The 13,584-nt window shown below is 37.0% G+C and overlaps 1 protein-coding gene across 1 annotated transcript in view; it reads left to right on the top strand.

The window, feature by feature from the left end:
• kif18a (kinesin family member 18A) overlaps positions 1-13,584 on the top strand; it is a 40,226-nt gene that overhangs the window by 5,412 nt on the left and 21,230 nt on the right. The window contains exons 4-6 of the mRNA XM_079866900.1: positions 1,438-1,542; positions 1,666-1,776; positions 4,283-4,480. Coding sequence (XP_079723026.1) covers positions 1,438-1,542; positions 1,666-1,776; positions 4,283-4,480 — 414 coding nt within the window. The remainder of the gene's footprint in view (positions 1-1,437; positions 1,543-1,665; positions 1,777-4,282; positions 4,481-13,584) is intronic.

Here is a 13,584-nt window from a genome sequence, read left to right as displayed (position 1 = left end):
AACACAAAGTTCACATAAACACAAGCAATCACATGACGTCACATTGCTTAGAAACTGAAAACGGCTTATTCTGAAACACTGCTTATGATTTATGGATATAAAAAAAAGGAGTGGGTGGATTTTTACCATTATTGGGTGGTTGTGTACGCGCACTGCCGACACACATTTATGTTCAAACACCATGTAAAGATGAATTTTGTATAATAGGTCCCCTTTAAAATAACATATTTTAATATTTAAAAATGTAATTTATTCCGGTGATGGCAAAGCCATCAGTCTTATTGTTTTGATCATCTGAAATTCATGAGCCAATGTCTGAATGATTTAGCTTAATTACCTCACATTATCTTACATGATTGCGTTCCCAAAAACCTGGCATCTGAATGCAACGTGTTTCGTCGTCTCCTCTGAGATGCAAGTCATTTATGATGTTGGAAAAAAGAGCCAAAATAGCTAAGTGTCCTTTACCCTTCAAATTGAGCAAATTGAAAATACACCCAATGGAAACAATTTTTTAATTTAGCAAAAATCATATATCGCAAAAAAAAATTACGGTCACATGAGGTGGGTTTTCAGGCAGTTTGAAAAAATAATATTTTGGGAAACTGCAATGGAATTTTTTTTTTTTTCACATTTGCAGGTCATCTACAGATAACATGCCTACGTCTTCGATAAAAAATAATGGCTGATGTGGTGGCTGCGATCTTTTGTCATGATTTTTGGAATTAATTGTCACGAGAGGATAATTACGTTTTATTCGCATAACATCGTTGAATGGAAATGCCGTTGTTTCACAAGTTTTTTTTTTTTTATCGACATTTAGAAAATATTGCAAAAGTTTTGCGCAAATCTGTAATTGAAACCTGGCTAATGGCTTCCCTGATTGCAGCAATTTTTTTCATTTTATTTTTAAATACATATTATTTTTCATTTGTATTGCAGATATTTTGTCAATTTCCCAGGAAGTGATGATTTTGTTCTCTTGAACACATGGAATGGAAACGCTGCTTTATTTGCGAATGTTTTATGCGACATTCCAATTTTTTTTACAGTTTTGTTCAATTTAGTTTGATCTATTCTTGATTAAATATAGTCTTACTGACCTCAACCTTTTGAACGGTACTGTGCATGTGTTAAAGGTGCACTCAGTGTTTGTTTTTTGCACTAGTCAAAATATGGCAGGCATCTACTGACACTTAGCAGCGTGGATGCAGAATCACTCAAAAGCAAAATATTTTCATTACAATGCTTTTTTTTAAAGCACTTTTTTAATGAGGGGTAAAACTGAGTGCACCTTTGAGAGGAAAAACTGAGTGCACCTGAGTGCACAAAAAGTGCTATATTTGTGTTAGCTCTAGTTCATTGTTCCTTGTGCAGTTGAGTTAGTCAGCCCTTTTGTTTTCTGAGCAATAACGTTCTGCACTGTCTCTGGAACAGGTTTATAATGAACAGATTCGGGATTTGCTAACTAACTCTGGTCCATTAGCGGTGAGAGAGGATGGCTCCAACGGAGTTGTGGTTCAAGGACTCACCCTGCACCAGGTGAAGTTGGGCTGCATGTGTCATCTGTGCATTTTCTGTAACGTTGATTCATGTCACCATAGACCACAAAGAGTTGTCATTGGTTTGCTTCGTCTGATTGTGTGTGTGTGTGACACTTTGTAGCCCAAATCTGCAGAGAACATCCTTGAAGCTCTTGACTATGGCAACAGAAACAGGACGCAGCACCCCACTGACATGAACGCCTCGTCTTCCCGCTCCCACGCCGTATTCCAGGTAAAAGGCTTCTCGCTATCTTGCCTCTTTTCTCTGTAAATATCACATCCGGTTCTGTGTAACTGTTTTTTATGCTGTTAGGCCTCATTCTGTGTGCGGGCACCCCTATGGGCCTGAGCAACTTTACATTAATCCTCTTGTTTTGATATTGAGCGTGAGCTATCAGATGACTTGCGTGAATAGACAATTTGATTTTTGTGCTATTTGTGTATTTCCTGGAAGATTTGACAAGGCAATAATAAATCAAGCTGTTTGGCTTCTCTGATTATTTTATTCCTATACTTAGGGCTGTGCGTATAGCTAAAAAATGTATCACAATATAATGTTTCATATCGTTCGATGTCGATAATTATTGACATTTTTTTATAATCTTTTTTTTTTTTTTTTTAAGACAAGTAGAAAAGTTTGAATTTAAACCACTGTTTTTATTTTATTTATCCACATTATTTAGGCAAACAACAACTTATATTAGTTTTAGCAGTAAACAAAAAGTCTTCTTTATTTCTTATATTAAGATAAAAAAGTAAGTGTTAAAGAAACTCTTGAACTTAAATAAAATGTTACAAAAAGTGTAAATGTAGAACAATCAATGCAAACTTTGAGGTAGATCAACATCTGTAATAAGTAGGGGTGTAACGGCTCACAAAATTCATGGTTAGGTATGTTTTTGATACAGCAAAAAGAAAGAAATGCCTGAGAAATTTCCTTGATTTAATAAAAAAAAGAATTATTTATTAAAAGAATTTATTTTTAAATAAGTGTGAGTTTTCCTACACCTTGAAACTTTTAGTTTTATAAATGGGGGTAATATTTGAAGGATGAACAAATAATGTTTTGGTCATCACATTAAAAATATCATTAAAATATGATAATATTTGAGTTTTGAAGTGCTGGAAAAAGATGTGTGACGTACTTGAAAACATTTTACTATTCCTGCCAAACTTCCATTGTTACAGTTAGTGTAACTACAATAAATCCATGGTGAATGTTGCTGATCTGTGGACTTAAAGCCTATAACTAGTTCATTCATGGCACAATGTTTCTCCTGGTTTCCAAGTTAGCGCTGTTTGATCTGTTAATAACGGATAAATTTGAATGCTTCTCACTAGATCTCGCAGCGATGTTATTACTTCAGTGGTGAATTCAAATGCTTCCTTTACTGGATCTCTTAGCACTGTGTAGTAACAGTGTCGCTTGATTAAAGGTCCCGTTATATGCCCCTTTTCACAAGATGTAAAATAAGTCTCTGATGTCCCCAGAGTGTGTATGTGAAGTTTGAGCTCAAAATACCCAACAGATCATTTTTTACAGCATGTTTAAATTGACATTTTTTGGGGCTCAGAAAAACGAGCTGTTTCAGTGTGTGCCCTTTAAATGCAAATGAGCTGCTGCTGGACGACACAGGGGGCGGAGCTTCATGAGCTCGCGCTCAGTCTGTCAGGAAAAATTCATCTCACGGAATGATGATAATATCAGAAACTCTCAGTAACGGCGTTCATTTCGAGTCGGACAATAATGCCTACAGAGTCAGAGTGCTGTATAGAGATGAAACAGGTATGGTTTAGTAGTTTAATTACGGTTATTATAACGTATTTGTCATCTGCTTGTAGGCTATGTATCCATTATTTATTAATAGCCTACAAGTCTGCTGTCTGAATGATGATCAAACATGTACTGATGAGTTTAATAAAGTTTATTGTACATCACACAAAAGATGAAGCGTCAGTTTTACTTCAGAAAATCACCGTAAGAGCTGAGTAAACACAGTAGCCTAAGTTATAAGAAGTGCGCAAGTAGCCAGTAGAGTTGAGGGAGCATTTCTGTGGGCGGAGGTTAGTCAAGAAACGGTTCTAGTGACATCACTAAAGAAGGAAGTAGAGGGGTGTAGTCCAAACGAGCCGTTTTTTGTAGTCAACTTCTGTTAAATAAAATATCTCGCTTGGCATTGAACTTTGAGCTTTATAATTTTACAGATATTATTTATGCTCTAACAGCAACATTACACACTAACTAAAGTTTGAAACATGGGATCACGCAGAACGGGACCTTTAAGATCGGCTCGCGCTGCATTGGTCCAACCTGATAAACGGTCCGTGAAGCACAAAATAATGAGTAGCGCAGTTTCATTCTGCTTTCATTATGTTTGCCATTTGATGTTGGGCAACATTGTCGTGGTCGTGCCAGCAATGCGCGCATTTTTAGGAAAATATTGTGCAATATATCTAACATTTTTTATATTGTTACTGACAATGGTGTACCGTCGATAAATACCGATACCGTTTTATCGCCCAGCCCTACCTATACTCATGAACGTAGTTTGTGATTTCAAAAGTAATAAAGCTTTGATCTTCTCTGCAATCCAACATCTCAGTCATCTATCAATTGATCTGGGTGTTTCAGAGATAACTGCAAAATTTAAACCAGTGTCAGCTGGCTTATAAAGTTGTCAGGAGAAAATATAAATATTCAGCCTGAGAAATGTTCTCACTCCATCTTTTTTCTTCAGATCTACTTGAGGCAGCAGGATAAGACAGCCAGTCTCAATCCAAATGTTCGTGTGGCCAAGATGAGCTTAATCGACCTGGCCGGCTCAGAAAGAGCCAGTGCGACCAACGCCAAGGGGGCTCGTCTCAGAGAAGGGGCCAACATCAACCGCTCACTCCTCGCCCTGGGGAACGTCATCAACACGCTTGCCAACCCCAAAGTAGGTCTACACCTCCCGTTAAGATTGAGGGATTACCCAGATCTTGCTGAAAAGAGATCTGTTTTTATTATTAAATTGAAAACATTTTATGCGATTTTGATGTTGTAAACATGGGCTGCAATTTAATGAAATGTGTATGCTTTTAGTTATAGGTTTGGACATTTAGAATTTTTTCTCACTATCTTAAAAGTCTTTTAATCAAAAGACTTAACACCTAGAACGATTATTATATTAGTGTCCACATTAACATATGCCAGTGTTCTCTTTATTGTAAGTGCATGCTGCAGTTATGTCGTCTTTAAATGCTCAAGCTTGTTAAAGTTGGTTGGATTCTGATTGGCTGTCAGTGTTTTTATCAGCTGGAAAAAAATTCTGAAAGTGATTCCAATGATGTTGTTCCTCTGTATTGTTATTGTTATATTTGTGGTGTGGACTGCCCTAATTCTCATAGAATCAAACTTTAATGTTTTGGGCTAGAGTTGGGTATCGAGAACCAGTTCCATTTTAGAACTTTTTAAAATTCCAAAAACCGGGGACTCGATAAGACGTGCGCATTTCGATTCCTCTTATTGATTCCTTTTTGTGCATTTTAATATGACTTTAAACCATTCAAGCGCAGGAAGATCCGTTCACTGTTTTCTGTGCTGCACACTCATTCAAAGCACACTCACAGAAAAGGGTATTTTAATGTAATTTTAAACCATTCAAGCGCAAGAAGAATCGCGCATTGTTTCCTGTGCTGCACGCACATCCAAAGCGCAAGCACAAAAATGGGTCTCATACTTTATACTGCGTGATACTGAACTGAGTTCTCTTCTGGTTCTTTTTGCACTTGAACGGAAAAATTTCAAAATATACTCGTAAACACAGTCGGTTATGTCTTAAGTGAGCATAAACAGCTGAACAAGAAAACGCATATGTAACAGTATGCGTGCAGCTCTTAAAGTGACAGCAGCCAACCAAAGACAAAGAAAAAATTAACTCGCTGTTCTTGACTGAATAACTTTTGTAACTATATTTGTAATTTATATTTTAGAGCCTGACCGATATATCGGCGGGTCGATATTAGGCATTTTCCAAACTTTCGGTATCGGCATTTACAATGGCCGATAAATGAATATTTAAAAAAATAAATAAATAAAACCGGACGAAACACCATGTAATGAGTTTTGGCGTTGCATAGTTTGGCCCCAGAGGGCACTCTACAACGTCCCTGTTGGCAACAGTCAGGCAGAGCGAACATCCACAATCATCTGTGAAGTGTGTTCATGGTAATTTGGCAACTGTCACAAGACATACATTGCTTGAATAACAATTAAAAGAACATCCCCTTCAGTTCTCTTAACTCAAATAAGTATGACAAAATTCGTGACTGCCATGTCCAGTTTTGCTGCTGTTACATGTAAGCCGAGAGTGAAACGGTATTAGCTAGTAATTACGTTAACGTTACGTTGTTACAGTATAGTTGACTGACTGTCGGTTTAACTTGGACAATGTGACTGAAGATGTATTTCTTTAATAGCGTGACAGTTTTATTATTTTGAAAGTATAAATTATATACTAAATTATGGCTTATCATAGACTTTAGCTAACCGCAAAGCTAGCTAATGCCATGGCTATCAGTGGAAGACCGCTAACATTAATGAGCTTGGAAAACACAACAAACTTATTCTGCCTAAATAAAGTAATGATTACTGTATTTATAACTAGCATATCTGTAGTTCCAGTCCCTACGGTGGCCCAGTATTACACAACACTACGAAACTAATCCACAACACAACGGAAATGAGCCACAACACAACGGAAATAAATGAGCCACAACACAACGGAAAATGTACAACACAACGAAATAAAGCCGCAACACAACGGAAATGCTCCCGACCACTAGAGGGCTCTTGGAGCGCGGTAAAGTTAGTTTTCCTTGCCATTGTTATATAGAGTCGGCAGTCTTAATTTAGCAATACCACGTTTAGTTTTTACAGTATGTAACCATTGTATATCCACATAAAATATACATCAAAATCACCGACATTAATTATAGCTGCGTATTTATACTGGAGAATGCTTTGACGCTCTACCACAGCGCGTCCCTAAGGAAACGTCTGGCAATTCCACCAAGTGGTTAAAACGTATAATTTATTATAATATAATTTGAATAATCAAAACCATTTGGTGAATTGCAGAATTACAGGAAGGTATTGGCACAATTTCAGCTGTAATAAGTCACTAGGAACCTACCACAAGCTTTGGGACATGAAAAAAAAACCTTTAGGTGAATTACAGTAGGCCTAATGTTTTTATAAAAAGCAAATTGTGTACTGTGCATATAGGGAGCTATTGGCACAATTTCACCTGTTGTAAGTCAGTCTGGTTAATAGGAACTACAACCTTTGAAACATGATAAAAGAAAAAAAAACTTTTATTATATTACAGAAATTTCCTAAAAATATAATTGTTTACTGTAATGAAGGGAGGTATTGGGAAAAAATCAGCTGTAGTAAGTCAGTCTACTACCAATACAATCAAGATTTGGATTTGGAACATGTCTGTTTTTGAATGTTAAAAGTAATTTTAATTAAAGGGCACCTATTATGACTCTTTTCACAAGATGTAAAATAAGTCTCTGATGTCCCCAGAGTATGTATGTGAAGTTTTAGCTCAAAACACCCAACAGATCATTTTTTACAGCATGTTTAAATTGTAATTTTTTGGGGCTCAGAAAAACGCGCTGTTTTAGTGTGTGCCCTTTAAATGCAAATTAACTGCTGCTGCATGGCACAGGGGGCGGAGCCTCACGAGCTCACGCTCAGTCTCTCAGGACAATTTAATCTGATAATATCAGAACAGAAACTCTCAGTTGCGGTGTTCATTTCGACTCGGAGTCGGACAATAATGCCCACAGAGCCAGAGAATATATGCTGTATGGACATAGAACAGGTATAGTTTAGTTTAATTATGGTTATAACTTATTTGTTCACCCCCGAGCTGCAGGAGTTTGTGCAGAACACCTTCAGGAAACATCACGTCCTGTGCCTAATTCGAATGATGACCAAAATATACTGATGAGTTCAGTGAAGTTTATTGTACATCACACAAAAGATGAGCGTTAGTTTTACTCCAGAGAATCTCTGTAAGAGCTGAATAAACATAGTATAAGAAGTGCGCATTAAAGTCTTATCCATAAACTCACTCACTCACACTCTCTCTCTCTCTCTCTCTCTCTCTCTCTCTCTCTCTCTCTCTCTCTCTCTCTCTCTCTCTCTCTCTCTCTCTCTCTCTCTCTCTCTCTCTCTCTCTCTCTCTCTCTCTCTTCTTTCTCTCTCTCTCTCTCTCTCTCTCTCTCTCTCTCTCTCTCTCTCTCTCTCCCCCTCCCTCCCTCCCTTTCATTATCAACAACATACACAGCGAAGTACACAAAACACTCGTTACAACTAACAGTAAACAACACACCTTTTCAGTGGGTGCTAAATAAACTGGTAAACCTTATATCCGTAAAATGACTCAAAGAGCTGTCATAAAGAGCGCGCTCGCACTTTCATTTCTTCCGTGTCCAGTCACGTTAGGCCTGTTGCTCCGGAGAGTGTAAGCTTGATCACAAACAGTACAGATCCATCCTTGAGTAACAACGGGAGTAAATGAAGACTGCTATGTTCATTCTTAGATCCATCAACAACACACCTCAATCGCTTAGGAGACATTCTTGTCTACAGCTGCTCAAGCGTCGAACAATGGCGGACTCTGTGTCCAGCTCACTCAGGGCGGGTCTAGGCTCAAACTGAAGTGTCACTCAACAGTCGTGGCAGGGGCCTGTGCAAAGTGACGTCACATTGCGCCGAATCTGAGAACAGCTCATTCTGAGACAGTGCTTATGATTTATTGAGATTGTAAAAAAAACACTGGGTGGATTTTTATCATTCTAGGGTGGTTTTGCTCACACACTGCCAACACACATTTATGTTCAAACACCATGTAAAAGTGAATTTTGCATAATAGGTGCCCTTTAATACAAATTATGCGTTTTAAAGAACTTGAAAGAATTGGCGGATATTCCCTTAGGAATCATGCGCTGGTAGCGCGTCAAAGCATTCTAGAGTATAAATATGCAGCTTTAATGCATGTAGGTGATTTTGAATTAATAAATGTCGATATACAATTATTAGCTACATACTGTTAAAACTAATAGTGGTGGTGTAATTTTTTTAGACTCAGTGGCATGGAAAACTAACTTTATTGCGCTCCGAGAGCCCTCTAGTGGTCGGGAGCATTTCCGTTGTGTTGCACCTTTATTTCGCTGTGTTGTACATTTTCCGTTGTGTTGTGGCTCATTTCCGCTGTGTTGTGGATTAATTTCATTGTGTTGTGAACTTATGTTTGCTTTTTAAATTTCGTTGTGTTGTGAACTTATGTTTGCTTTTTAAATTTCGTTGTGTTGTGCACTATTGGGCCACCGTAAGTCCCTGCATTGTAAAACGTAAGTTAGGCACGCAAGGAGTGAACATTTAGACATGGAGAAACAGTATCAAACATAGCCTGTGCATAAAAGCTAGGTTTTCTTTTACGTGTGTGTGTGTGTGTGTGTGTGTGTGTGTGTGTGTGTGTGTGTGTGTGTGTGTGTGTGTGTGTGTGTGTGTGTGTGTGTGTGTGTGTGTGTGTGTGTGTGTGTGTGTGTGTGTGTGTGTGTGTGTGTGTGTGTGTGTGTGTGTGTGTGTGTGTGTGTGTGTGTGTGTGTGTGTGTGTGTGTGTGTGTGTGTGTGTGTGAGAAATCCAAGTGACTCAAGTTTGCGTTGCTGGCTTCGTTCAGCCGCAGTTAATGAGTCACTTAATGGTGTGATCTTTGTCTTGTTTTTGTTCAAAGGACTTTAAGTTTCATATCTTAAGTTTGTATTTTTATACATTTTATTTATCAGAACTTTAATATATTTTGATGTTCCTCTGTTCTGTTGTAACAATAAAACAAAAGTTTATTTTTAAACTGCATTATCATATTTTAGTGAGGCTGAGGACTCATAAATAACTAATGTTAGGGAAATATGGTTTTGTTACGCATTTCTGGATTTTTAAAATGTATATCGGCCGATATATCGGAATATCGGATTTTTAAATCACCAAATATTTGTATCGGTATCGGCCTTAAATCCTTTATCGGTCGGGCTCTAGTATATTTTATAAAGTGCGGTGTTATTTTTCATTTGATTACAGTTTCTGTACCTGAATACCTTAAAATCTTATAACACTTTATTTCAGTCATATCTTTCAGTTGTATTTATTTGTGCAATTGCTAGTTTGTTTTTGTTATTTTTTTAATTACTGTGTTTACAAGTGTTTACTTGTCTTTAATAATGCTTGAAATTTATATTAGTTAGGCTAGCCTAGTTGTTTTTGCTATGGTATTTTTAAACCACAGACAAAAGTTCCTTTTGTTTGTGTTCTTTAGCTTTTTTATATTTGTTCACAGTATTCAGCTACAATGAAATGTTTTGCAATAAGACTCTTAACACCTAAAAAAAAAAGTGCATATGTCTGACTAATTGATAGCAAAATTTGTTGTTCACTATCATTGTCAATTAGTGTTTGAATGAGTTTATCAAAGAATGTCTTACTTTTAGCTTCATTAAACACAAATTTAAATGCGTACAATGGGCACGCAAATTCTGTGTGGGCCTACCACAAAAGCAATTACCTGCCCCTTGCTGTGATGTAAACAAATGTATTTACTGTATCACACTACTATTACTTATCTTCACTTTAACCTTTTTTGGTCTTTATCCAGTCTGGGTCAGCTTGGTTCATAACGTGCTGTGGCACATTTACTCTGATGGTATTAGTCTTCCCCTCTCTTCTTTGCTTTTGGGACAAACCTAAAGGTTTCACTGGTACAGTGGTTCAGGAACTGATGCTATCAGGGTTAGGAAACCTACAACTCAGACTCTGTTGTGTACACTTATCTCTTTCGTGTGTGTGTGTGTGTGTGTGCTGCTGCTCATGCACTAGTGCTGATTCCAGTAGGCCTCCACCAGAGATGCTGTGTGGAACTGTATCCAGATTTTCCGTCTCTGAGGCTGTTTGAGGGTAATTTACCACCCAATCCCATTAGCCCGTGACGGATATAGAATGTAGTCTTAGAAAATGGCTGTTAAATCTGCCGTGCTGTGTTTGTTTCATGCCATAAGCTATTATAAACCATCCTTTAGTTATTATTATTGGGTGTTAGGTGGGAATTTGCTGCGGTGTATTCAGATTATTCAACTTTTAACTCGCGTTGGTTATGAAAAATCACTGAATGGAAGCTGATGTGTTTCATGTCTGCTTTTTGAAATTTATTTCTTCAAATTACTGCACTATAAATTAATTGCTGGGTTTAGGTGATTTGAAAGGAGGAATCACAGTCAGTTTTTGTGATTGACTATCCTATTTACAGGTTTGACTCAAATTTTATTATAGGGTACAAATCAATTTGAGTCACACCTGTAAAAACAATTTAATGGCTGGGTTCAGTAAGATATATAATTATATTATTATTTATTTTATTTTTAAAGAAATTAATACTTGTATTTAGCAAGGAGGCATTAAATTGATCAAAAGTGACAGTAAAGCCTTTCTTAATCTTACACAAGATTTCTTTTGATCTTTCTGCTTATCAAAGAATCCTGAAAAATGTATCAGTTCCACAGAAATATTAAGAGTCACTGTTTTCAACATTGATAAGAAATGTTTCTTGAGCACCAAATCAGCAGCATTAGAATGATTTCTGAAGGATCATGTGACACTGCTGAATATTCAGCTTTGCCATCACAGGGTGTCTTAATCAGCTCCCTAGTTCAGTAGTCAGGGCACTGATCCCTTAACAGAAATTCCGAAGCTCAAAAACATAAATCGCGTGAGTTGGTTCACCGCACATAATTATAGGCAATAGGTGTTTTGAAAAAAAAACAAAAAAAACGTTGTTTAAATATATTTTTGCAAAAAAAAACATACATTAACAGGGTTCTCAAGTTTTATCAAAAGCTTGGAGTGAGATCACATGCGGTTAGGGCAGGGGCCCTAATGGAGCCCCGCCCCCCAATTTTACCCATTAAAAAGTAAATCTGATAAATGACAGAGCAATTCATCACATCAAATATACTCTTTAATGTTATATTTCAAAATTACAAATATACAAAAATATAACAAATTGCTCCAAACAGTTTGGAAAAACAATTCTTTTTGCATTTTGAATGTGTCTAGTCGAAATGGTATAATAATTTATTGTGTGGTGGGACATTGTGAACAAATTACATATTAGAGTATTAAGGTGTGTGTGTGTACACACTCCAGCTTATGAAATGTGTTTTGTGTTGTAAGTGTTTGTTGCACATTTTGATGCCTTGATAACAGGGGTAGGGGGACATCTTTGAAAAAATGCAATGGCAATGATTAATGTATGTTTTGACAGAATATAAAATATTACCTAGAGCACTCTGCTTTAATACACGTAGCCTTAATGTAACTAGAAAGACTATTAATACAGTATAATATATAATTTAAAATAAAATGAAGAAATACATCTTCATTCCTTCCCATACTAACATTTCCCTTCGTTTCAGATAACGTAAGCTAGCCAAACTGAGCCAAAGCTTCTGGCCTGGGTGCAAAGTAGTTGTAGAGTTTTTGACTGCATCAATAATAATGTATACGATGGGCTATACAGTATATTAAATGTTCTAGCCTAAAAATTTTAGACAACCTTTCTTCCAACTTACCTTCTCCATCACCACGTGTGTTTGCGGGATGTTGTTGGTTATCTAGTAACGAACGCAATCTGGCCGAGATACGTGCTGGCGGCAGGAAACTTCACTTTGTGTGCCTGCGCCTCGTATATAACGTTATATATAAAGCTTGCAGGACAACTTGGTTGGCATTGCCTTTTCAGCGTGAGTAATACACGGTGTGGCGTGTGAACTGGTTGAATTGCGTATGTCTCACGGCCAATGCGTGAGACTTGAGAACCCTACATTAAAGGGGTCATGAACTGCATTTTTATTTTACAATGTTTCCTGAGGTGCACTTATGTTAGTATGATTTTTGCATAAAAATAGTCACTTTAGAAATAAATGTCCATTTTCTACACAGATTTTATCCCTCTTATTTGAATGCTCTGTTGAAAGGGTCTGCTGTGATACATCAGTGTAAACGACCACTGCTATGATTGACTAACATCTTGCATATGAAATGAGCATTACATGTGGAACTCTCTCGAAAACTTGTACTATTACAGCTGTGGAGATTAACTAATTGTGAAAAGTGTTGATTATAGCATTATATTTAGATCTACTCCTGTCACATGAAAGGTTGCAGCAATGAGTATGTAGCTGATGACAGTATGTGGCTGATGGTGGGAATCACAGGGTACCTCCCGATATGATACATGGCTCAAGATACCGATAATTTCACGATACAGCAATTCTGCGATAATCGATATATCGCTAGACAATCCTATAATGATGCATCACAATATCTGTCTAATTATGGGGGGAAAAAATGCCTGTGAAAAGGTTAAGTGCAGGTTTTCTCATTTTTCATATACAATTGACAAACTTCCGTGAGGTCGCAAGCGGGGGGGGGGGGGTCTGTCTGTCTGTCTGTCTGTCTGTCTGTCTGTCTGTCTGTCTGTCTGTCTGTCTGTCTGTCTGTCTGTGTGTCTGTGTGTGTCTGTGTTCTTTACTGAAGGCAACATTTATCCAAACAACGGACACAGCCTCTTTCTTTGGTACAAGCTGCACCTGTTGCTCATTTGACTTGGCGTTTGACTTCTTCTCAACCAAAGCACATCAACTGAATGCATTCTAAAAATATGATTTTGGTGATTTATTATTATATATGGTGGTGTTATTATTATTATTATTATTATTATTATTATTATTATTGCGTATTTATTTTTATTAAAAATACGGTAAACTGTAATATTGTAAAATATTAAATGTAATTTTAAAATAGCTGTTTTCTATTTTAATAAATAAAAAAAATTATTCCTGTGATGTCAAAGCTGAATTTTCAGCATCATTACTCCAGTCTTCAGTGTCACATGATCCTTCAGAAATCATTCTAATATGCTGATCTGGTGCTCA

The sequence above is a fragment of the Squalius cephalus genome (genome assembly GCF_949319135.1).
Source record: "Squalius cephalus genome assembly, chromosome: 3".
Classification (NCBI taxonomy): Eukaryota; Metazoa; Chordata; class Actinopteri; order Cypriniformes; family Leuciscidae; genus Squalius; species Squalius cephalus.
This window is presented reverse-complemented; position numbering and strand designations above follow the sequence as displayed.